The sequence below is a fragment of the Neopelma chrysocephalum genome, unplaced genomic scaffold, assembly GCF_003984885.1.
Source record: "Neopelma chrysocephalum unplaced genomic scaffold, ASM398488v2 Primary Assembly neopelma1_23, whole genome shotgun sequence".
Taxonomy (NCBI): domain Eukaryota; kingdom Metazoa; phylum Chordata; class Aves; order Passeriformes; family Pipridae; genus Neopelma; species Neopelma chrysocephalum.
This window is the reverse complement of record NW_020897691.1, coordinates 2373126-2396984: the sequence shown is the minus strand read 5'-3', so window position 1 is coordinate 2396984 and position 23859 is coordinate 2373126. Positions and strand designations below refer to the sequence as shown.

The following is a 23859-nucleotide window of genomic DNA, read 5'->3' as shown; positions in this document are numbered from 1 at the left end:
GATACACCATCTTGAATTTTGACAGGGATTCTCATGTTCTCACAGATTTGCTTGTTTAAGGACAGGTCTTATTCAAAGCTGGGCTTTCACCTTAAGGAAACAGAATTTTATATTTGTTTTCTTAAAAAGTTCTTTTAGCATTCTGTGTGTCAGAGAATCACATAATATGCAAAACACATATGAAAAGGATGTTAAAATTTAATTTTTGAGACAAGCCAAATGAAACTTAACAAGAAGCTGTACCAAAGAATAAACTACTGCATTGAAGTTATATTCTTAATTCTTTTTGAATGTTAATTTAATTTCTAATTACTCTTAATTTATGATATATCATTTCAGGTTTGTAGTAACTGGTTTTCAGAACCAGAAATTGTTGGACAGCAAATAGATCCATTGTTTTTATTCCAGTGGTTCTTCAGTAGTATCAGTTTTATTTAAGGCTGTATTAATGTGATTTTTGTGTATGTGAAGGTTCCAGTATTTGCAACACTTTTGCAGAAGGAAACTTGTTAAATTTGTCTGGTTTGTTGCCCCTATGCTAAATGCTCACATTCATTATTGCTTTCTCTTTTTTTTTTTACCCCAAAAGGCAGGAAACTGCTGTTTTACAGATTCTATACAGAAGAATTTAGGTTATTCACTTGAAAAGAAGTGACAACAGGAAAGTCTGACACACATCTCTGAAAATGTTGATGGCAAACATAGGTGAAATTTATAAATTGATTATATTCCTTTTGACTTATAAAAAGATCCTTGACAAAATGCTTTGGATTAAAGCAGCAGATGTAATCCACACAGATACAAAAATCAATGTATAAACATATATGCACTTATTAAAAAAATTCCTTATCCTTACTACTTCAGGTTATTTTCCTAGTTGATTACAGAACTGAGTCTTAATAAAAACCTATTGTCATCTCATTTGAATGTGTCCTTCTACCATCTCATCAGTTAGCCATTTCACAATTTGTGACCTTTTCATAACTCTCAGTTTTAACTTCCAAAAATTCAGTTTGTTGCACTGTTGCAGGGAATCTGGCTTCTTTTTCCCCATCTGCCCCACTTTTACTCAAGTATTAGACTAAATAACAATGCTGAATAATGTGAATACAAAATCTTCCACCAAGGTTTAGTTGGCAGGCTAGCTAAAAGATTTATAAATACTTGTCTCAAACACATGAGAATATGGATCATAAACATTCTAACCATGGAAATTAAAACATTGTACAAGGCTTTGTTTCATTACCAGAAGTGCAATTATCTGAGAGTGACAATTGCTGTTTTGGCTGCATTCCCTGTCTGCTGGAGAAGGAGCTCCCTTGTAGGGATATATGGTGAAACAGGTGGAAAAGAAGACATGAAAATTGTATGTGGATATATCACTGGAGAAGTTGGATGACATGATTCACATTTGTTTCCTGAAGATGTTTAAAAAATTTCAGAAAATATTATGGTAAAGCAGACAGAAGTGTTCTCTGGCTATTCAAATGACTGGTCCAGAAAAGTCTAGCACATAGAGTGTGAAATGCAGGAGTGCACCACCTTAACCAAGTTAAATTCAGTGTTTTGCTGAGTTTCTGAGCCTTTGAAGGAGAGGATGGAAAAATCATTAAAAAACAAAAGCATCCACTGCCTGGCCCTGAACACCTGATAATATTACTTACTGGCTCAGATGCTGAGGGTCATGTTCAGACCACATAAAATACAATTTAAAAATATGAACACAGAAAATTAAATTAATGGAGATAGAATCTCATAAAAAGGAGAAGCAAAAAGTGTGGGATGTGTGACAAAGTTTAAAATATTTGAAGAATACTGTTTTCCTAGTTTAGTGCTAAGAAACAATGGCAAGAAGCATCCAAATCCAGAAAACATTCATATTTCTAAATTTTACTTCATCAGTGAGTTATCTTAAACCCACCCTCACACTTAACATTGCTGCTTTCCTTACCAAATATACACACCCTAGATACTTCGTCTTCCTCTCTGAAATCACACAAATATTGCTTTTGTTTTTCATAGAATCATAGAATCATTTAGGTTAGAAAAGACCTTTAAGATAGAGTATAAGCCTTATCAATATTTGCTATCCACTTTTTTCACAAAACAAAATAATCACCATCATTCAGCAAACCCATGGTAACAATGGGAATACAAATCCTGTGGATTGGGAAGCTACAAATGGCAGAATAGGAGAACTGGATCACATCTTGACTGATGTTCATACTTTATTAAATCACAATTTAACTAAACCACAGCCAGTGTTTAAACTTTGGAGAGGGACATACACCAGTGCAGTTTTCTAGCACATCTGCTATGTATTTCCCATCTTCCTTTTAAAACAAGTGCACACAAATCTGCTAAATGTGACTGCAATACAACCAACATTCTGACTGATGACAAAGGTCAGAGGCATTGGAGAAAATGAGAAGTTTTCTTCAACTTACGATTATGAAGTATACAGATGACTTTCAGGAGACAAGGACACTTCCCCCACTATCTTCTGAATTAATCTGAATATCAAAAAAGTTCCCCAAAGGCCTTTTTTATTGTATGAATGTATAACTCACAAAGAAATGTGAATAATTTGTAGCAGCAAGACATCAGCTGTCTTGTTTGTTACTAAAAGAATTAAATTTACAGCAAGCTGCAGCTACTCTGCTCCAAACGTATTTCATGTGGGTTTGAGAACATTTCAGGGGATTTACCGCTTTAGTACCTGTTTGTCCCTTTTTAATGAGTATAAGATTACAGGGTTTAAAATAGAGATGATAATAATTCAGGAAAGCTATAAGTTCTCTTATAAAGACTTTAATCAGGAGCATAACATTTCTTTTTGAAAAAAAACAGCTTCTCAATTTCTTTCTCCTGGAAGGAACTCACTTCTACTATTTAGCTTGATTTGTTACTGTTTTTTACTAACTCCCTAATCCTCCTAACTAATTTTTGTTTATTTCCACAATCTGTTATTGATAGAAGTTTCAAAATTATGAAAATAATACACATTCTAGCCAGGTGGAAAGAAGATAAACACTTTTCAGATAGATTTATTCAGCCATCAAAAAGAGAAATGCATCACTCTGTGTGAATAATATTAATCTCAGATATATGTTAGGCAATGGCTCTACCTTAGAAATAATACCATGGACTTTATCCTAGATTGCTGCTCAGGATCACAAAGGAGTTTGTACATCTCTCCCTGACACAAATTTCCATGGTTTTGCTATGATTGGTATCTGAACTAGTAAGATTAAAATTTTTCAGGAATGTCTCTGCGTGCTGCAGTACCTACAGTTGAAGTTCTGTCATGCTCTTTCTAACTGCAAGCTAAGATCTTTCTACATAAAGCTACAGAAATGAGGAAGATTGCACTCCACACACACATAATCCACTCCAAGAAAAAAAAAACAAACAACAAAAAACCCCAAACCAAACAAACTGTAGTGAAACTGCAATTAAATAAATATTGGAATAGAAACTAAACAGTGAAATAGCAAAGCTGTTCTCTGAACTGTCTCTCAGAAGAAAATCAAGGAACAGATGACTATTTGAATAAAACTCCTTTCCAAATCCAGTTTCTCCGGTTCATCTCCAAGCATCACCTCAGTCTGAAATCCTACGAAAAATTATGGGCACTAGCCAGCTAGCTGATAGAATGTAGCAGCCATGATGACTTTCAAGTATTTGTCTCTCAGACTATGGCATAAATCTTCTAGGACCTACCTCTGTAATCATCTACAGCGTTGACTTTGACTTGGGAACTATGAAATAAAGCTGGTTTTTGAGGCAAATGCTCTTTACACATCAAACCTTGGTTCATTTCACTTATTTTAAACTTATCAGTCACAGTGATATTTCTGATACCCAAATCATGCTCTTTTTCTGCATCTACACTCTCCTGGTTTCACTATCCTACAGCTGTTCTCTTGTCATGTCTTCCATTCCTGCAGTGCACTGCTGCACTGTCCTTTAGAACTGATAGTTTGCTTCCCTCTTCTGTACTTTTCATCAACTTAAAGTATCTCCCTTTTGAAATACAATGCAAATGTAATACTCATAGATTATATTTTACATTTAAAGGTTTTGAATCAGCACTGTAGCCAGGTAGTAAGAAATAAAGCAACTATAGACCAGGATACCTGCAGAAAACTCAGGAAAAAATATTTATTCACTCACCTAAAAAAAAACCAAAAAAAAAACCAAACAAAAAAACCCTACAAAAACCTAAAACAAAACAGAAAAAAGCAAATAATGAAACATCTGGTCTTCAAAATTAATTTTCACTTAAAAAAATTACATTGGGGTGGATTTTGAACTATGTTGCCACTGCCCCTCATCTCTGAATTTTTATCAAAAAGTGAAAAATGGTAAATAAAAATAAGAACTGTACTCAAATTGTCATCCAAACACTACCTAATTTTAAAAATATTAGCTTTCTAGAGTTGCAGTAGTATTTCTGGGAGTTTTTGAGGGGCTTTTGGGGAACTTGAAAAGCCATTACAAATTGTAATTGGCTTTAACATCACCTTCCTCTTTTCAGTCTGTTCATGTTTTATCTTTTTTTCTTTTTAATAGAATCTTCTGGCTTTTACTGTGACAGTAAATTCACAACAGTGTTTTCAAAAATATTATTTCATTGACTCCTGAGAGGAGCAGGTTAGGTAAAGTATGAACCTCTCTGTTCTTCTATCTCCTAAAGCCAGGATCCTACATTGGTGACTGTAAGCCAGTCTTTTGCCTCAGATACTTCCTAGGTATGTTTACAGCCAGATTAAAAACATCTGCTGGACCAGGCAGATTTATCCACAGTTCAGCTAAAGCTCTTAATCAGATTCAACTTCCTCTTGTCCTGGTTCCTTTAACTCTCTTGAAGCTTCAACAATTCATCTCTTCCAAACCTGAAAACATCTCATTCCCAGACTCAAAACCCTTAGCTCCATTTCTACAGTAAATATAAAAGCTCTCTGCACCTTCAAATGTCTCAGATCCACATAGAAACTTTGTGTCTATTCCATATGTAGCCCCAATCAACATCAGGTGTCAGATTGCTTTCTGTTCTCCTTCCTTATTTTATGTCAGTGATTAGACAATAACGTCCCAGTCTCCTTGCACCTATTGCCTGTGGTTTGAGTCTTTCACTTCAAATGATTTTTTCTATCTGACATTCTAAATCCTACCTAAAAATCCTTTTTTCCTACCACTGCTTCAGTTCCACAGTCACAAATATAAGCTGGCCATGTTCAAGTTTATTAATTTTTATTTAAACTTTCTCATTCCGTTCAACTCTTCTACAGGTATGATCACCTAATTTTACTTCCCCCAGTAAAAGTAGCTTTTCCCAGTGTCAGAGTGGAAGATAGTCTATATTTTATTCCATTGGTAGTGATACCAAACCCTGTACAAAGAAAATGGAAGTTTAACTCTATGTAAGGGAAACAGATATTATTCTCTAGTAAAGAAAAAAAATGTTATTAATGAGTTCTTACAGTTTAATTGGAATTATTGTGACAATTGACATTCTTTCTCAAAATTTTAGTTCTTAAAGGTAGTTGACTATATAAGAACCTTTCTCTTCTAAAATTTTGTTTCACATGGACTTTGACAAGGAACTCAGATAAATCTTGTTTAGACAATGTGCGACTCCCACAGCTCAAAGCCAACAATATCTAACCTTTATGTGCATTAAAAATAGCTTGGAAACATGACCAAAGTGAAGTTGAAAGGCTTAGCAAGCAAAAAAGCAGAATAAAGAAAAAAAGTCAGATTTATTTAAAGGTATTTTTAGTTATGCTGTTAATTTCAGTTGTGTGACTCATACGTTGGGAAACCTTTGAGGTGATAATAATCAAAGACGAGTACCTTCTGATTCAAGAAATCAGACGCAACAAATCCATTCACTAAAAAACCCAAATTGGATGCACACACATCTGCAGTCTACAATAGCAGGATCATACAAATTTTAGATCCTGAAAACAGGGAGGCAAGTCCCAATCCCTGGTCCCACTGCTTTCTTACTTGTTCCCAGGCTACCTCAATGCCTCACAGAGGCTGACCTTCATCAGTGGCCTTGCTCACAGCCCCAGCAGACCCACCAGCACTCACCACCGGCCGGTGCACATCCCAGAATGCTCGCTCCTGGCTGTCAAGAATCTTCCTCTCTATCTTGTCTCTCTTCTTGTCAACCCTGTCAATGTTATAGGATATTTAAAAGAAACAGTGTTGATGACAGCAATTTTAAACGCAAGAAGCATCCCTTCACTTTTCCCTCCCTTCTCCCTTCAAAAAGCATGCAAAATAAAAACCCTTCACCTCCAAAGGAACTTACTTTGCTTGTGCTTCAGCTTGCATAAAAATAAACTCCCATTTCCGAGCAAATGCTCGCTGTAGCCTGGCCAAACTCTCCTGAAAATACACCACAATTTTAGTGGGTTAGGTTGAAAGTTATTTGCTCTTAGCTTCTGATTTATCTTTCTTTCTTCCTCCCCACCAAGATGTAATACAAGTCATGATATTTGTCTCAGTGTAAATGTACTTTACTTATCTGATACAAAGTTTTTGCTTGACACCAAATGACACGGAATACTTTTGAATGCCTTGACTTTTTCAGTTTTGAAACTCTGATAAAAAGGGTGGATGCAACTTCCAGCAAAACATGGGATTTCTGAAGCATTTTTATAGAATGGGTGCTGGTTGAGCAATCTTGAAATAATGCAAAGAAATATTCTTGTTTTGAAAGTACCTAATACTGAAAGATAACAGCAGTAATTTCCATACTGGATGATCCTCATAACAATTGCCATCAGTCATCTATACAAGTGGTTTCCCTTGAACAATTTTGGCTGCCATTTTTGGTAGTATAGGAATCTTCCAAACCTCCACAGCGATCCTCATTTAAAACAATGCAGACTACAGTTCTTCACTACCGTAATCTTAAGAAAATTCTTTCCTCCATTGATGTTGGAACATTTTCACTGTCTGTAACAGAGCTTTCCCAATCTCTCCCCAGCTGAAACGGCAGCAGTATTCAGTCTGTAACATGGAGGCTGAGATTCTTCTCTTCCACCAAAAAGACCCCAGTTACCCTAATGCACTGCTTTTACTGAGACTAAATTAAAATTGACTGTAAACTTCCCAACAGAAAAATGTGTTGTTTTTACAGTAGTTCTGTGCATTGCAAATGTATCTCTATGCCATACTTACTGAAAAATAAAATAGCAGAGAGCGAAGAGGAGACTTTCTTGATATTGTCAATAACACTAAAGTCTCTCACGGATTATATACTGAAGGGGAATTTTCTAAGGCATGTGAGCATAAAATTATGCATACCCTACAGTGCAGTACACCGAAGAACAAGTTCGTGCCAGAAGAAGCAATTAAGAGCATCAGCATGGTGCTGCGGTTGGAGTATGTGGTATGTTGAGAGGCCTGGCTGACCATCCTGCTATTGGGTCACAGCAGCACAGCTGGACAGCTTTCAGTGCAGAGCCAGGGATGTTTGTGAATTTTATGTAGACATTCTCATAAAAAAATTCAGGAACTTTTGGGGGGATAGAGATGGAATTCAAGACATCTCTCTCCTTATCAAATGCCATCCTCATCAGCTAATCAAACTCCCTCTTTTTTAGGCTCTTCCTGGTCCCAATTATCTTACTTTGCCTGAGGCACAGCACAACTGTCAGTGAGTGGGAAGTGCCTCTAGTCTGACCCTCTTTGTCTCTCATCTAGCTGATGGGAAAAGGCTCAAGTGCCAGCATCACTTTATAGAATGAGATTTATATTTCTACATCTATCAAGTGCTTTTGGAAATGTTGTCAGAGATCCTTCATTCAAACTTAAACGGTGTAGAGAACAATTGCTTTCAAACACTCACGGTGTATCTGGGATTTGTGAACAGTTATTTGTGATCCTGGCATGGTGATCTGACCAGAGTAATATTAGAGATGAACTGAAATCTAAGCTTTTGCGCACTTAGCCTTTACTACAGTCTCTCAAACACCATTTATAACTACCAAGCACATGCCGGAAAATGTGGATAACTAATAAATTTTCACACTTAGTGCCTGTAGTTATCATGCTTAACATTATTTCACAGGCTCATTAGGCCCAGCAGAGAAATCTACTTTTTGCCAAATACTTACAGCTTCATAGTCTGCTAGCTCTAGCCTTGCTTTGTTTTGCATTGTCCGCTTGCAGAGGTAAACAGCTGGAACAGAATAAAATAACACAGAATTTGCTACTATCTCACAAACACAGCAGATCAGAAATCTAAAGGCTTCATCTCTGTTTTACTGCTAGATTTTTTTTGTTTTGATTTCTCGCTCTACTCGAAAAAGCTTTAAATATGGGATCAATGCTACCAGTATTATAACTGAAATGATGGATCAGATACAAAGGTTCATTAAATAATAATAAAAACTCCTTTATGCAACAGACATCATATGCAAAATGCATGAGATACTCGAGGTCAGGTTTTTTTAATGGCCAGGGAACTAGCACATAAAAGAAAAATAGCAAAAACATTTTACAAACTGTGTATGTATAAATCATAATGCATAAGAGTTTTAGCAGGAGCTGCTGCTGTATTAGTCAAACAGGTTTTTAAGAACATGAATACATGGTTTTATTTATTTTTATTCTATATTTAGTAATAGCAAACTTTCAACCTAAGAAGATTTTAGCTAAAAAATAATTCCAGAAAAAATTCACGTCTTATACAGATTAGTCTGCTATAACCAATATTTAAAATAGAAAATAATGAGACCGAAAAGTGAAAAAAAGCATATCATCTGTTAGATATGAGAAAAAAAATTCTTTCATTTATTTTCTAAATCCAAAAATCCTTCACCAGACCTGTTCTGTCTCCACTTGATTCAGACAGAGCAGACTCTTTGCTAATAAAATGTTGAAGTACATTTCCAATAGACTTTATTTAGCAACAAATACTTCACAACAATTCTGAATATTTTACAGCTTCACCAACCAGTAAGACAGTGAGTGCTGCACAACTCCTTATTGTGCAACATTTATCCACTACATTACTTCAGAGCACCTTCTCATGTGTGAGATGGAGGAATCTTTTATTCAGTGTAGCTAAGAAAACCTTAACATATCTGTTGTCTCTACACTCAGCAAAAAGAGCCCATATTTGCTGGTTGTGGTTAGGAACGTTCCTACTTCTGACTGCCAGCTTGTCCACTACAGGAACAAAGAGAAATAACTTCACGTAAGAACCTAACTCGCAATCACTAGGAAGAAGGAAGTGCTTATTTTAGATATAGCTTTGATTATTAAGATAGTCAAACCAATTATAATTTACAATTCCACAGAAATATTTATTTCTGACAAGTCACTTGCAAATGCACCTGCAAACCCACTGAATGTCCTTTTAGCTGAATTGATTACAAGCACTTCTAAGAGCTTACAGATGTTACTTGATGTAAAACAAAGTTATATTTTAATGCAATTTTTGTCTTTTTTTTTCCCCCTCCTCTTTTTTGTGTGTGTTATCTGGTCTATTTTCTTTCATAATATTTCACTTTCCACTCTCGTAAGAAGCCATTCCTTGCACTCCCGTATGCCCTCTGGTTCCAAAGCAGTTTCTGTGTCTGCAAAATCTACAGACAGATACACATCCATGTCACACACCAAGTATAGTAGACAGATAGTTTCTATAACCTCAGTTTCCATGCATTTTAATATTAGTATACACTTACATTAATGCATTAGCATGCATGCTGAAATGTCATAAAAAGATGAGGGGATGAATTTTGGACCTTTTGTATCTAGGTGGCATTCACAATCAGTACATTGGTGAGAGACTCTTAAGGAGAGGGATGTTCTTTGTCATTTAGCTGCTTTTACAGTGAAGCATTTTCCCCTCTTCCTTCAAAATTGGTTATTTCATTGAACAAGAAAAAAAAACCCTAAACACATTGAAAATATTAGCAATAAAATACATACTTAATATAAATGTGTAGGCAATTCTGAGAAATCCAGGGGTCAAATTTTGTCTTGTCCAACCAGTCTAATACCACCTGAGCAGAAATAAAACAAGCTCCCTGCTCCTACACTTGATTAAGCCCCTGTAAACCACATTGTCACAGTCCCAGTACAGGTACTTTTAGTTAGCTTAGCGCTTTCTTGAGTCCCACTGCAGGCAAATTTTGGGATTAGCATTTCCTGCTACCATCCACAAAAATTGTTGCTGCAAAGTGGCTGACAGAAAAGCATCTTCAGACAACATATTTCAACTTTGGCGAAACAACAACTAGGTCACCACGAGCAGGAGAAATGAGTTAGCTTGCCACACTATTAATTTGATATGGTGTCTAAGATATCTCTTCCCTTCACTGTGTAACTCTACCACAGTATTTTCTCTGCTGTCAATCTGTAGCAAATCTGTCTTCGCTCTCAATCCATAGCAAATAGTCCATATCAGAATGTTTGGTTTTCATTATGTGCGTAACTTAGCCAAGATTCAAAAAATCATGTTCATCCCTCAGACCTTTTATTTATCTGAAATATTCAAAACCCCTCTCCTTCAGGAGCCTAAAGGTTATAACACCTGTGCCTTGGATTCTTTATCTCAGAAATGTTTCTATGTGCCACCATGGATAAGGCAGAATATAGCCAAGGAAGATTTTGTGTTGTGGGAAGTATGACATATCCACTAGCGTGGAGGAAAATAGTGCTGAAGGACATTCCTACTCTGCCTCAATTTATTGCCATTGCTATGTGCTAACAATTACATCCTTGTAAAAGTGCATGTTTAAGGATTTATGTAGGAGCTAATTTTAGTGACATGAAAGGCTGGCAGCATCTCAGGAATTTGAGTTCACCAGTTTACACTCTCATTGTCATATTCTTTGGCTTATCTGTAAAAAATTCACTAGCATGTTGGAAAGCAAAAAAAATGTGAAAATCATCTTCATTTTCAGCCAGACCATTTGAAGATACAGAGTAATGAGGTTTTGTTCTTCTACTTTTAGGGCAATGAGATTTGAAATATGGATTCTCCCATCTTTCACAGGTACCACCCCTTTTCTGCACCAAATCATGCGTGAAGTAACTGTGCTTGTCCAGCAGCCTGACTTTGAGGATGTCAGTCAGTTTCTCTCTCAAAGCAGAGTCAGGAGTCCCCAGAAATTCAGCGAATGACATTGTCTGCTTTTCTAATGCCATGTGTTGACAGTGGTTTTACAGCTTCATACAGAAGTACAATATGCAGGAAGGGTCTCCAACTCAAAGTTCCTTTTTTTCTGTATATAGTTCTCTATTTATCTACCCCCCGAAGGTCCTGGTCAGGGACCAGTACACCAATGAGCTGTAATTGCCCCAAGCAGCCCATCCAGGGACTCCACTGGGGTGTCTTGTGCCCAGGAACTGTGCATAAGCCCAGCTACCTCCCCTGGCACAGGCTCGAACTATATCTCTAACCAGACCTGTAACTTACCAGCCCTGTAACTTGCCCTAGCTTCCCAGCCTGACCTTGGACCTTTCTGGTCAGTTAAGACTTTATTGGTAAGGACCTTGCACTTGCCTACACCTTTGTCAACCTCAGTTCTTGCTTACCTTCCCTTGCAGAGCTTCCTACTCTTTTTGCTCCCTGACAAGGGTGCTGGAAAATGCTTACCATGGGGACGAATGATATGCAGGGAACGAGGTCTGAATTAATAACCTCAATTTGCTAAATATGGACTACCATATACACTCTTACTTTTAGAGCCAGTGTATTCTGGTGGATTTTGCAATCAACATAATTGCCTCTACTGAAGTGAATTATATACTAGATGCTATAGCTTGTGCTTTAGAAGTGACTGATTACCAAGAGAAAACAGATTTGCCAATAATTTTAAAGGTCATATTAATATGTAATATTTCATAATGGACGATGGTCAGTGATGTTTATAAATGGGTATTTGAACAACAAACCAGTACTAAAACACACTTCGGTAGCTGTGCAGTAAATACAGACTACTCGATCTTGAAAATTCTGCTCAGGCATTCACAAAATGTGGGCAACATGAGAGTTTCAAGTGAGACTACAAAGCGTTCTAGTGAGAGTTGCCTGTGTTTTCCCTCCTGCAAGTTTTTAACAGTTAAACCCCCAAACCAACCAATTTTCATGGTTAGCCACCTTTGTTTTCTATTCTTGACTGTTCACTTGCACTTGAAAGCTCTTAAGAATTATAGAATCACAGAATCAACTGGGTTGGAAAAGACCTCTGAGATCATCAAATCCAACCCTTGATCCAACACTGCCATGGTTACTACACCATGGCACTAAGTGCCACATCCAGTCTCATCTTAAAAACCTCCAGGGACAGTGAATCCACCACTTCCCTGGGCAGCCCATTCCAATGTCTGATTACTCTCTCTGTAAAAAAATTTTTCCTAATAGTCAACCTAAACCTCCCCTGGCAGAGCTTGAGACCATGTCCTCTTGTCCTACTGCTGGTTGCCTGGGAGAAGAGACCAACCCCCACCTGGCTACAACCTCCTTTCAGGGAGTTGTAGAGAGTGATGAGGTCTCCCTGAGCCTCCTCTTCTCCAGACTAAACGAGCCCAGCTCCCTCAGCCTCTCCTCACAGGACTTGTGTTCGAGTCCCTTCACCAGCCCTGTTGTTCTTCTCTGGAGCTGCTCCAGCACCTCAACATCATTCCTGAACTGAGGGGCCCAGAACTGAGGGCCGGGCCCAGAGAGTGCTGGTGAACGGAGCTGCATCCAGTTGGCAGCCGGTCACCAGTGGTGTTCCCCAGGGGTCAGTGCTGGGCCCAGTCCTTTTTAACATCTTTATCAATGATTTAGATGAGGGGATTGAGTCCATCATCAGCAAATTTGCAGATGACACCAAGTTGGGAGGGAGTGTCGACCTGCCGGAAGGCAAGAGGGCTCTGCAGAGGGATCTGGATAGACTGGAGAGATGGGCTGACTCCAATGGAATGAAGTTCAACAAGGCCAAGTGCCGGGTCCTGCACTTTGGCCACAACAACCCCCTGCAGTGCTACAGGCTGGGAACAGAGTGGCTGGAGAGCAGCCAGGCAGAAAGGGACTTGGGGGTGCTGATCGACAGGAGGCTGAACATGAGCCAGCAGTGTGCCCAGGTGGCCAAGAAGGCCAATGGCATCCTGGCCTGCATCAGGAACAGTGTGGCCAGCAGGAGCAGGGAAGTGATCCTTCCCCTGTACTCTGCATTGGTGAGGCCATACCTTGAGTATTGTGTTCAGCTCTGGGCCCCTCAGTTCAGGAAGGATATTGAGGTGCTGGAGCAGCTCCAGAGAAGAGCAACTAGGCTGGTGAAGGGACTTGAGCACAAGTCCTATGAGGAGAGGCTGAGGGAGCTGGGGTTGTTTAGTCTGGAGAAGAGAAGGCTTAGAGGCGACCTCATCACTCTCTTCAACTACCTGAAGGGAGGTTATAGCCAGGCGGGGGTTGGTCTCTTCTCCCGGGCAACCAACAATAGGACAAGGGGACATGGGCTCAAGCTCTGCCAGGGGAGGTTTAGGTTAGATGTTAGGAAGAAATTCTTTACAGAGAGGGTTATCAGGCATTGGAACGGCCTACCCAGAGAGGTGGTGGATTCACCATCCCTGGAGGCTTTTAAAAAGAGATTGGACGTGGCCCTTAGTGCCATGATATAGTAATTGGAGTTGGATCAGGGGTTGGACTTGATGATCTTGGAGGTCTTTTCCAACCCAACCTAGTCTATGATTCTATGATTCTATGAACTGGACACAGTACTCCAGGTACTCTAGGTTTTTTCTTTCAATAAGATCCTAGAGATTATGACAGGCTTCATTCTAGACTCCAGAAACTGGACTGAGTACACATTACTTTACACATCCCAGAACTTTCACCCAAGGCTTACACTGGGGAATTTTATCTTGTTGCTAAATGGGCTAAACCTTCCCTCTCACCATAGCGGAAAAAAGCCACAGCTAAATTCAATGGAAGTACAACTGGGCCTCTGAAGACCACAGATTATTCCACCTACACATCCACCACCATGTACACAAACTTAAACTCCTTACATAACTGTCCCAGTGCCAGTGGTGTTACTGCTTGATTCACTCCAGATGGTGGGCGTGCTTTCAGTGAACACTCATTGTCTCCACTGAGGCCAGAGTACATTTATATACTCTCTGTGAGTCAAAATTCTGATTTCAGAGTCAGTGTGTATAACCCTAGCCTGTATCTAAAGAGCAAAGAAAACAGGAAAGCGCTGCAAGATCTAAGGGTTTCAAAGTGCCCTGTCGGCAGACAGTTCTCCCTTTACATGCAAGTACCTGCATCAGATGGAGAATTACAGGACAATCAGCACAAAACATGACTGCAGGATGTAAAGCACGAAATTAACCACCTTATTTAAACATTGAGATTCCTAGGGCTATTTATGCCATCTTTAGGTCACATCTGCTTTTACTCGATAGCAAAAAAAGGTTTTTCTCTTTGCAACAGCTAGTGAGTTTCACTTAGTCTTAATAAAACTACAACAATTCTGGGGTGGACAAATGAGTCACCAATCAGCATCATGTATCTATAGAAGACCTACACTTTTTAGTAAATGCTAATAACTTTAAGTTAGAAGGAAGATGATGGTTGTTTATGTGCCCTAAATTGCCAAATGGTCAAAACCATAACTTTCTAAAACACTCCTCCCTTCTCTACTTATACTCTTTGACCATACTCTATAACATTTAAGGAAAGCAATTTGATTATAGATTTACATAAGCTTGCTTACATAAACCAAGGGCAAGAAAGAAACCCAATTTCAAGCTATAAAAGAGCTTAAGAATTAGAAAAAGGCAAATTCATCTTCACCACACAAAAGTTCCCAGATGACAATGGCCTGGGAAAATCCTGCAGGGTGCCAAAAATAGATATGGAAGAAAGGTCACCCAAGCTAGATGAACTCTAGGATCAGATAAAGAATACCAAGTTGTCAAATGTAAGTTAAGCTTGCATCCATTGCATTATTTAATGCTTATTGATATTGTCATAATGCTTTCAAATTGCCATTAGGGTTACAGTTTTGGAGAGTCAGAAAGCCTACAGCTCCAGGAACACTGGGGCTGGAAAAAGCACATGAAGTAAAATATGGCAGGGCACCAACATTGCTACCTCCATATCCTTCTAATCTGGGCCACTCATGGTGATGGGGACCTCAGCCTCAGCACCAAGGTTCTGTTAGGGTTATAAAGTTACAGTTCAAAGAGCCACAGAGCCTATAGCTCCAGGGAGAATGGTGCTGGAGAAGAAATGCCACGATGATCACGGCAGGGCACCAGTGTTAATTCCTCCACACCTTTATAATCTGGGTCACTCATGGTGATGGGATGAGGGGAAACCACATGAGGAAGTGCTGAGGTCACTTGGCTGTTCAGCCTGGAGAAGAGGAGGGTGAAGGGGGATGTCATCATGGTCCACAACTTCCTCATGATGGGAAGCAGAGGGGCAGGCACTGATCTCCTCTCTGGTGACCAGTGGCAGGACCCGACGGAATGGCCTTAAGTTGCGTCAGGGGAAGTTTAGATTGGACATTAGGAACAGATTCTTCGCAAGAGGGTGGTTGGGCACTGGAACAGGCTCCCCAGAGAAGTGGTCATAGCACCAAGCCTGACAGAGTGAATTCAAGCAGCCTTTGGACAACGCTCTCAGGGAGACGGTGTGATTCTTGGGGTGGTCCTGTGCAGGGCCAGGAGCTGGACTTCAATGATTTCTGTGATTCCCTTCCAACTCAGGATATGTTATGATACCTATTTAGTTTACTCAGCATGGTAATTTAAAAGCAATTCTGAAAATTCTGAGTTATGTTTATGAATCTCAGAATTCTGATAAGAAATTTTATTTCTATTTATAGGGAACCTAGATGCAGATTATCAATGCTTTTAAAATAATGCTGCACAAACATATACTTGGGTCAGTTACCTTTTCACATGTGTGCATACACATGCATTGGTCAAACGTATTTTCCATGCTCCACATATTATAGGAATAAGTTATACATTCATGGAAAGAAAAATTCAGGTAAGCACAAAACTGAAGTGGTGAGATGACAGGAAAGCATTTTCAGGATATGTCTCCTGGTTACAGAGCCCTCACTGCAGTGGTTTGTCAATGTCAGAATTAACAAGAATCAGAACAAAATTTAGGACATGCTTGTTGAAGTGAGACTTTCCTTTTGTCATTTGTATGACAGAAATAACTCCTAATGAGTGAATTATGTATCTCTGTGGAGAAATATAATGGTATACAAATTCAGAGTGGGGAAAAAGTACTGTAGGTGGCCTCTTCCATCTTTCTGCCAATGCAAGTATCTTTCCTAAGCTCATTTGATTCAGATAGCCCAGATCTCAAAGCAAAGTCACTCACATAAGGGATCATAACCTAGTCTTAGCAATAACTAACCGACACTATCTTCTTAAATTCCTCCTTATTCTCATGGTATAAATTTTAACAAATAAATTTTTATTTATATAAATCACAATTACATCAAAAAGTGCTACTCTGTTACCAGTTTTGCCCCAAGCTATTGACTCATAGTTATGGGTTGATTTCCAGAGATGCTGAGCACATGCAGTGTTCTAGAAGAGTTCAGGTAAGCAATAGGACTCCATATTTCTCAAATACAAATTGCTTACTAATAAGCTGTTGCCAAGGAAATCCTCCCCAAGCATTTGGGCAAAGAAAATATGTAATGCATTCTCTGTACAGTTCTCCTTCGAGACAGTTACTCCATGGTATAGGGTACAACAAGACAAAAGAGAGAGAAAAATTCCTGGACTAATCAAATTTCCATAGAGGGATTTGAGGCTAGGCATATAAAATATGCCTAAAAATTCTCTAAAGAGAAAATTATATGAAAATTTTCCATATGTGAAAAACATGATGCATGATTGCAGTTACATTTTGTGCATTAGGTACTTTTCAGCATGACTGCAAGTCTGGGAGAGAAGAGGGACATGAGCCAGGTGTGTAGGCTCACATTTCGAACAGAGCAGCAGAGGCTGCTTTTAAGTGATAAGAAGGTATCATTAGGAAGGAAATTTTGTTCAGACTGACTTGTTAGCTGATTATCAAGTAACTTTAATAAGGAAAGAATTGTGCTTTCATAAAAATGAGACAATAGCTTTGACACAGCAAAAGTAAATGATTTCCTTATCCTACTGTAGCCCAGGCTGGAAAACAAAGTCACGACTGCCTAAAGAACTGCAGGACTTATCCAGACAGGTATCTTACATTTTTAAAGGGAGCAATTAAATAAGATTTACCCCATCTCACCACCGTGATTGCTCTAATTCTCTAGGAGAGTGCTTTTATGACTTTACCAGGAAGGTTACTGAAAATATGTTACATTTTCAAAACTTGTCTTTCTTCACAGCAGCAAAATTTAAGAATTGGCTTTGCATATATAGAAAAATAGTCTCATTTAGTATCATTTAAAGATCAAGTGGTCATATGATTTTAAAATCATGTTGCATTATCAGTTCTTTACTGTGTTCTCCATAACTTACCAAGATTCTGCAGTACTCCTCCATTTTTAACTCATATGGGAGAAACGCACACCAGTAAAATTACAAGACTCAAACAACATCCTGTTGCAAATATATAGATGCAGTGGACTTTTGTCTTCCAGTATGAGTCCAAACCTTCTTATGACTGCGACTGTGGAACTTTCTAAATTTAATTCTCTCTCTCCTTTGAACATACTTCTATTTTTTTTAATATGCAGTTAACTGTAAGAAAAGGTCTGTATGTCAGAGATACTTTTGAGTCTAATCATCAACAAAAGTTCACTAGAGTAAATGAGTAAAAATTACTTATTCTTCATATCTTATTTATCTGAAAGTCTTATGAGCATCTTACATTGTCACAACTCTGTTAAATTGTTTCCTTAGGTTCGAGCTTAAGGAATAAAAAGAAAAAAACAAAATAATTGATATTTTGTTGTGAATGGAGATTCTCCCTAACCTTTCATATTTTTTACTTATTCAAAAAAAAAGAGAATAGTAAGGGACTGAAATCTGCAAATTTGCAACAACTTTGAGTCACTAAACCTCCAGAGAACCTGACAGGTCCCATGAGAACTGAGGCTAAAGGTACGTGGAATAATTAATTAATTATTTAATTAATTCTTAATTACATGACCTGTTTATAATATGCGAGAAAAAAATAATCTGTCAGTTATAAAATTACATCTGTAAGAAAATAGAACATAATTATGGGTAGGTCACATGCTCAGCCATTAGGTGTGCTCATTTCAAGAGCCAGTTTTTCTGAATTGAGATCCGATTCGGTTTGTCACAAAACCAAATCATAATTCAGCAACATGACTTAACTCACAGGAAAAACAAAGTTATTTGAACTACACTCGCCTTAATAATAATTGTTATTATTATTATTGTTATTACTTATTTTCACTAATAAAATACAACTGAAGCCAATGGGATTCTACACAGAACAACATGTCCTGCCTGGGTGGACTCCAAGACATATGGCAAGAGAGTGGGTATCTTCAACAGATGGAACCTAAGAACCTGCCTTTGCAAAAATTATTTGCAATTTGAGGCATCTCTCAACAACCCTTCAAGTGTGATTTTCAAGAAAAAGGAGAGAGGTTTTCAGCACTTTATGAAAATTAGAAGTTTTTAGTAACTTCAGAATGATCACAATCAATACTTTGAAAGTTACAATGAAAAGGCTACTTGATTCCATTTTGACATAAAGTAAATTAATCCAAGCCCTCTTTTTTGCCATGAAGACATAGCATTACGGAAAATATTTGATATTAAAAGCTCACGCACAACAAATTATATTTTAGAGAAAATATTAATGAATTATACAAAGATGTAAAGATTATTTGTTTCTTAGCTCTGATAGCAAACTAACACACAGTATCTCAATTTCATTTAATTTCTTGTTTAAGATAAATTATTTTCCTGGTAGTATGCCATGTTCTGGACAGTAGCCCAGCTATGAGCGAGTAATGATGAATGGTTGGGATTAATTTTTAAATTAAAATAAAATTCTAGTATGTTTAGAAAGGCTTTTAAAATTAGGTTAATGCCAAAGAAAGTGGTTTGCTTTGTTAAAAACATCGATAAAGGAAGATTACAGAGAAAGTCTACTTTTTGCTGGTCTTGAGAGACTTCTAATGCCTGATCCACTCATTTTATAGGGTGCAGTTTCAAGGTTGATCAGGACAAGTCCATGAAATTGGGAGCACTGCACAGCACTGTAATGCATGATAAGTATGAAATGCATTTGCATATCTGTAATAACATGAATTCTATTTACTATATTTTCTAGGAAGTAGCAATTACTGTGAAAATCTACAGAACATCTTTGGTGCGTATTTGAGGTGAAATTTATCCTTTAATATTCTCAATTTGTTTCAAACCTATTTTATATATATTTTGGTTTCTTAAATATATTCTGATTATCCTGTAATCCTCTGATCACTATCGTTTACAAAGCAAATGATAATTTCTGGGACTGGGAAGATGCTAACCTAATAAAAACACTATTGAAAAGTTTATTTTTCTGCAAATGCTCTAGCATTATCCAGTTTGGTGACACACCGTCACCTTAGGTAGCTCTAGTGCAATGCTCTGGCCCTGTTCGGTGGGGAAGTTGCAGTGTGTTTCTTAGAGGATTGCACTTTTAGCTCATGACTTGGAGCAATGAGATGGCAGGGCTGGGAATTCCCCTTCCCCTTCTTCCCTCTGCAACAGAAGATCTTAAATTCACCAACTGGAACATATTTTAATCTCAAAAGCTCTCAAATGAATAAATTTACTGTTCAACAAAGGCACCTCCTCGCATGATGAAGAAACTGATTCCAAGTTTAATTCTGTATTCCTGGCATGCCAAAACTGAACAGATTATACAAGATTTCTATTCACTGACTAAGGTACATAATTCATTCACCAATCCACTGATCAGCTGTCACTAGAAAGGATTAATATCCTTTTAGACTAAAGGATATTAACAGAAACTTTCTCATCCTGATCTCAAACCTGTTAAGCATATAATTATTTATTAAAATCCCCCTGGTAATGTGATACACATTACTGCTGAACAACTCAATGACTCTTAAAACCATAGTAAATTACTTGCTGATCTTTACCGTGTTAGGAGACTATACTGAGTAAATCAAGCATTTATTCTTCAGCGACTCATATGGAGTGGCTGAGCACACAGGTGTGGTATGAATTACTCCTCCTTGATAGCTTTCAACGACTATCTACTGGATATCTTCAAATATCAGTATTTTTTTTTTTAAATAACATTTTTCTACTTCTATAGGATGAGAAAACTGTCACATTTTCAAACTCTAGCTTGAAGGCACTCAGCTCTGCTGAGAGTCTCAGCTTGAAATTGTTTTATTTAGCAATTTATTTGAAATGAAACTGTGTCTGTTCCAAAAAGTAAGGAAACTTCTATTGTAACCATCCATCCCTGAGGTCCTCAGCTCCCAAAGGCTGAGAAAGAATCCATGTTACAAGTGAACACTCACCTAAATTTCTGAAAAACTGTAAAAAGAGACTTTCAAAGTTTGAGGTTTTGAAAACTACCATGTACATGCTCAGTTACCTAAATAAATTACCTGGATTAGAATTACAGTCTGGATTAGAGTGAACAGGATTCACTTTCTTTAAAAATTAAGTCACTATTTGATGTAGAGAAGCACCTAATTTTGTTATAATTTTTAATGATTTTTTTCTAATACATTACTACTTATTATCTTCACATTTTGCTGTCAGTAATTACAGTATATAATTTATTAAGTCCTCAAGACACAGGCAAATAAACAAAGTATTTTCATAATAGAACCATATTGGTTTTCATAATAATTTTCCACATGGTCTATATCTGAAAGAAGAGTTCTAAACTACGCATATCTTTGGGTCTGAATCTGAGAATAACCATTGCACAACCATCAATAAAGTGTATACTGCTTCACTGAGATTTTTGTCACTGTAAATAATTATTCTTGCTGGAGCAAACAGAATATGTAAATGACAAGGTAGATTTTGATGAGTTTTGGGGTTTGGGTTTTTTTTTTAACTTTTCTCTTCAGATCGACTCCAAAATCTGACTTTGTTAGACTTCTGATAAAATTTCAAAAAGGTAACAATACATTCACTTCAATATCAGCAGTTCTTGCACAGGAAGTACATGACATATAATTACGTTTTAAACATTGGGATGATTAAACAAGACAGACTGCAATGACACGTTCATTCATATAACACATAAATTCCAAAAGAAATAGGAAAGATTTCTACACTGACCATAGTCTGTGTTTTCCGGCTCCCAACAATTTGATGGCCAAAAATAGGGTGTCTACAGACAAAAAAAAAAAAAGCAGATAATTCAAGTTAGACAATGGAAGAATTATACAGTCCTTGGATTTATAATGGTTTTCAGAATCAATTTATATTTGCAGTAGATCTATTACACTGTTGACAATTTTGAAGTAGGCATCAAAACAGAAAATTACTATTGTACACTTGTTTTTTACACTAGTATCAGAATGACATTGAAGCAGAAGAACAAAGTATTCTTTTTATTCTCAAAGTTAGAGGAACAAAACCCACAAGGTTAGGTAGTAAGATTACATCTTCCCTAGAAACACAACTCTCACATGTCCTGAAGAATCAGTTATAGAAGGTGTAAAGACAGAAGATCCTTTGAGGTTCATTCAGTTCTTGGTTTTGGAGAGTTTTCATTAGTATAGATTAGTAATCAATACACTTTCCTAAGAGTAATTTGTTTAAAAATGTCACTAAAGTTACCACAGTCTATTTTTTTCTAATTGTTTACCAATTATGATTTAACATGTTTTTTTTAAGGGAAAGAAAATAGAAGTACCAGCAATTACTGCAACACTATCCTTATAAAAACTGTGCTAAATGCATTGTTAAAATAATTGACTTCCAACAAATGAAAAGTATAGGACCATATAGGCATTTTTCAAACAAATAATTTAATTTTTAAAATAGTAATTATTTGTTAAAATGAAAATAATTACAGCATTTTTCATAACACATCATCCCTGTATGGGCCATTCACTTAAGAGTTGGACTCAATGACCCTTGTGGGTCCCTTCCAAGTCAGAATATTCTGTGATTGATTGACTAATGTATGTATACGTACATAACACACAGATATAGAGAGTTTCATAATATTTGAGCAGTTGAATTAAACTTATTAAATGTGCGGACTGGTTTGAGTGGTATTTAAAAACACAGGTGCTTCTTTAGGAAAACTTTCTGCTTTACTTTCTGTTTCTCATTGTTTTTTCTCAAAGAGCAAAAATGGAAACCTCTCTGTTGCCCACTTCCTGCAAAATTGTTTTAATGCTAATCTGGAAACCAACAGGGCTGAAGTGTGGCACATTCACAACAACTGTCAAATTAAATATATATTGTGAAAAATCTCTCGCTATTGTGACATTGACCCATCAACTTTAATAGAAGCAATTTAGAATGTGCTATTTAGCAAGCAACAGCAATGAGCTGAAGGGTAAAAAAGGAACTGACTTCAAAGGTTGAGATGTGTTTCTTGTAAATTGTTTTGTACTTTGTAAGAAGCAAGAATAAGTAATTCTCTGATAAATGACTCCTTCACAGTACCACTAAAATCAAAGTGGCCAGTAGAAGCGCGTATAAGCTCAAATGGAAAAAGGGGAGGAACCCCTGAAGAATGAATTGCAGTACTCAGCGAATTTTGAAGCAGGAAGCTATAAAATTAATTTAACACATGTTAATGTGAGCCATATAAAGTAAAAAGTCACCATCATTGAAATATAGAGTTTACAAATTCAGGAAGGGAGAACAGTCCCTCCTTAGTGGCATGAAGTGTATCTTGGGAGAGGCCCAGGAAGGAAAGCACAGCTACATCATTTTTTGGCTAACAGTAACTTTAACCTTTGTTTACAGGTTCGAGATGAGCTGAAAAAACTATGAAGGGAGGGTTACTAAATACATAGAAACCATATCTGCTCAGGCAGTGTCTCAGCTGAAACTCTTCCAATTGTGGATATACTTGCTGCAAAATCCATATAAAAGCTCCTCATGCATACTTAGGATTTCTTTTGACAAATTACATATACTTCATCTCAGCTGAGATTAAAAAATAAATTCCATCTTCTGATTTAGAGAAAATCACAAAATTGCTTTCAGCATTCATTTCCCATCAGGCTATGAGGAAACACCATATATTCATGACTACATGTTAATGATGTTAGAGGAAGACTGTTGTTTCATACATAAATGAAAAGCTACACCCAGACAGTGTATTGTTTTCAGTATTTAGTTGAAATAACACATTTAACTTCTATTGGAACTTGAACTTCAGTGGTGAAGGCAGTTTGAGCATTAAACACAATATGGGAAAGGGAACATGATCTTCAGTGTTGTGAAATATTGTCACTTTAGCTCACAAGGAGGCAGAGATGGCCAAGGCTTTTCTGAAGGATAAAAAGAGGCATCCTAATGTCAGAACCTGCTTCTAGCAGAAAGACTCTGTTCAGACCAATGCTGAGAAATGTAAAAATGCACCAAGGACACTATTTCCTTTCCAGAGGAACAAAGCTTATGAGGGAACAGACAAAATAGATTTTATTCCATTAGAGAATATCTGACCAACGCTTTGCGGGTGTGTCGTAGTTGGAGTGAAAGTGACTGTAGGATGAGACTGGTATTCTGCAAAGACAAGGACAGTAGCATGAGGGTCAGCAGGCTCAGAAAACAGGCATAGGAGATTTCCTGGGAAAGTAATCAAGGGACAGAGATGGATGGGAGATGGTAGTTTTTGAGAGACTGTATGACGTGTCTGAGTATCTCTGGAGA

The 23859-nt window shown here is 37.4% G+C and overlaps 1 protein-coding gene across 9 annotated transcripts in view; it reads right to left on the bottom strand.

Moving 5' to 3' along the window:
* RGS7 (regulator of G protein signaling 7) overlaps window positions 1–23859 on the bottom strand; it is a 265842-nt gene that overhangs the window by 42288 nt on the left and 199695 nt on the right. For all 9 annotated transcript variants that reach the window (XR_003534385.1, XM_027684429.1, XM_027684421.1 and 6 more), the window contains exons 6-9: window positions 21298–21349; window positions 8139–8203; window positions 6326–6402; window positions 6103–6184 (exon numbers count right to left, since the gene is read on the bottom strand). Coding sequence is in view for 8 of the 9 variants with exons in the window: in XM_027684429.1 (XP_027540230.1) it covers window positions 6103–6184; window positions 6326–6402; window positions 8139–8203; window positions 21298–21349 (276 nt within the window). In the remaining variant the exon portion in view is untranslated. The remainder of the gene's footprint in view (window positions 1–6102; window positions 6185–6325; window positions 6403–8138; window positions 8204–21297; window positions 21350–23859) is intronic.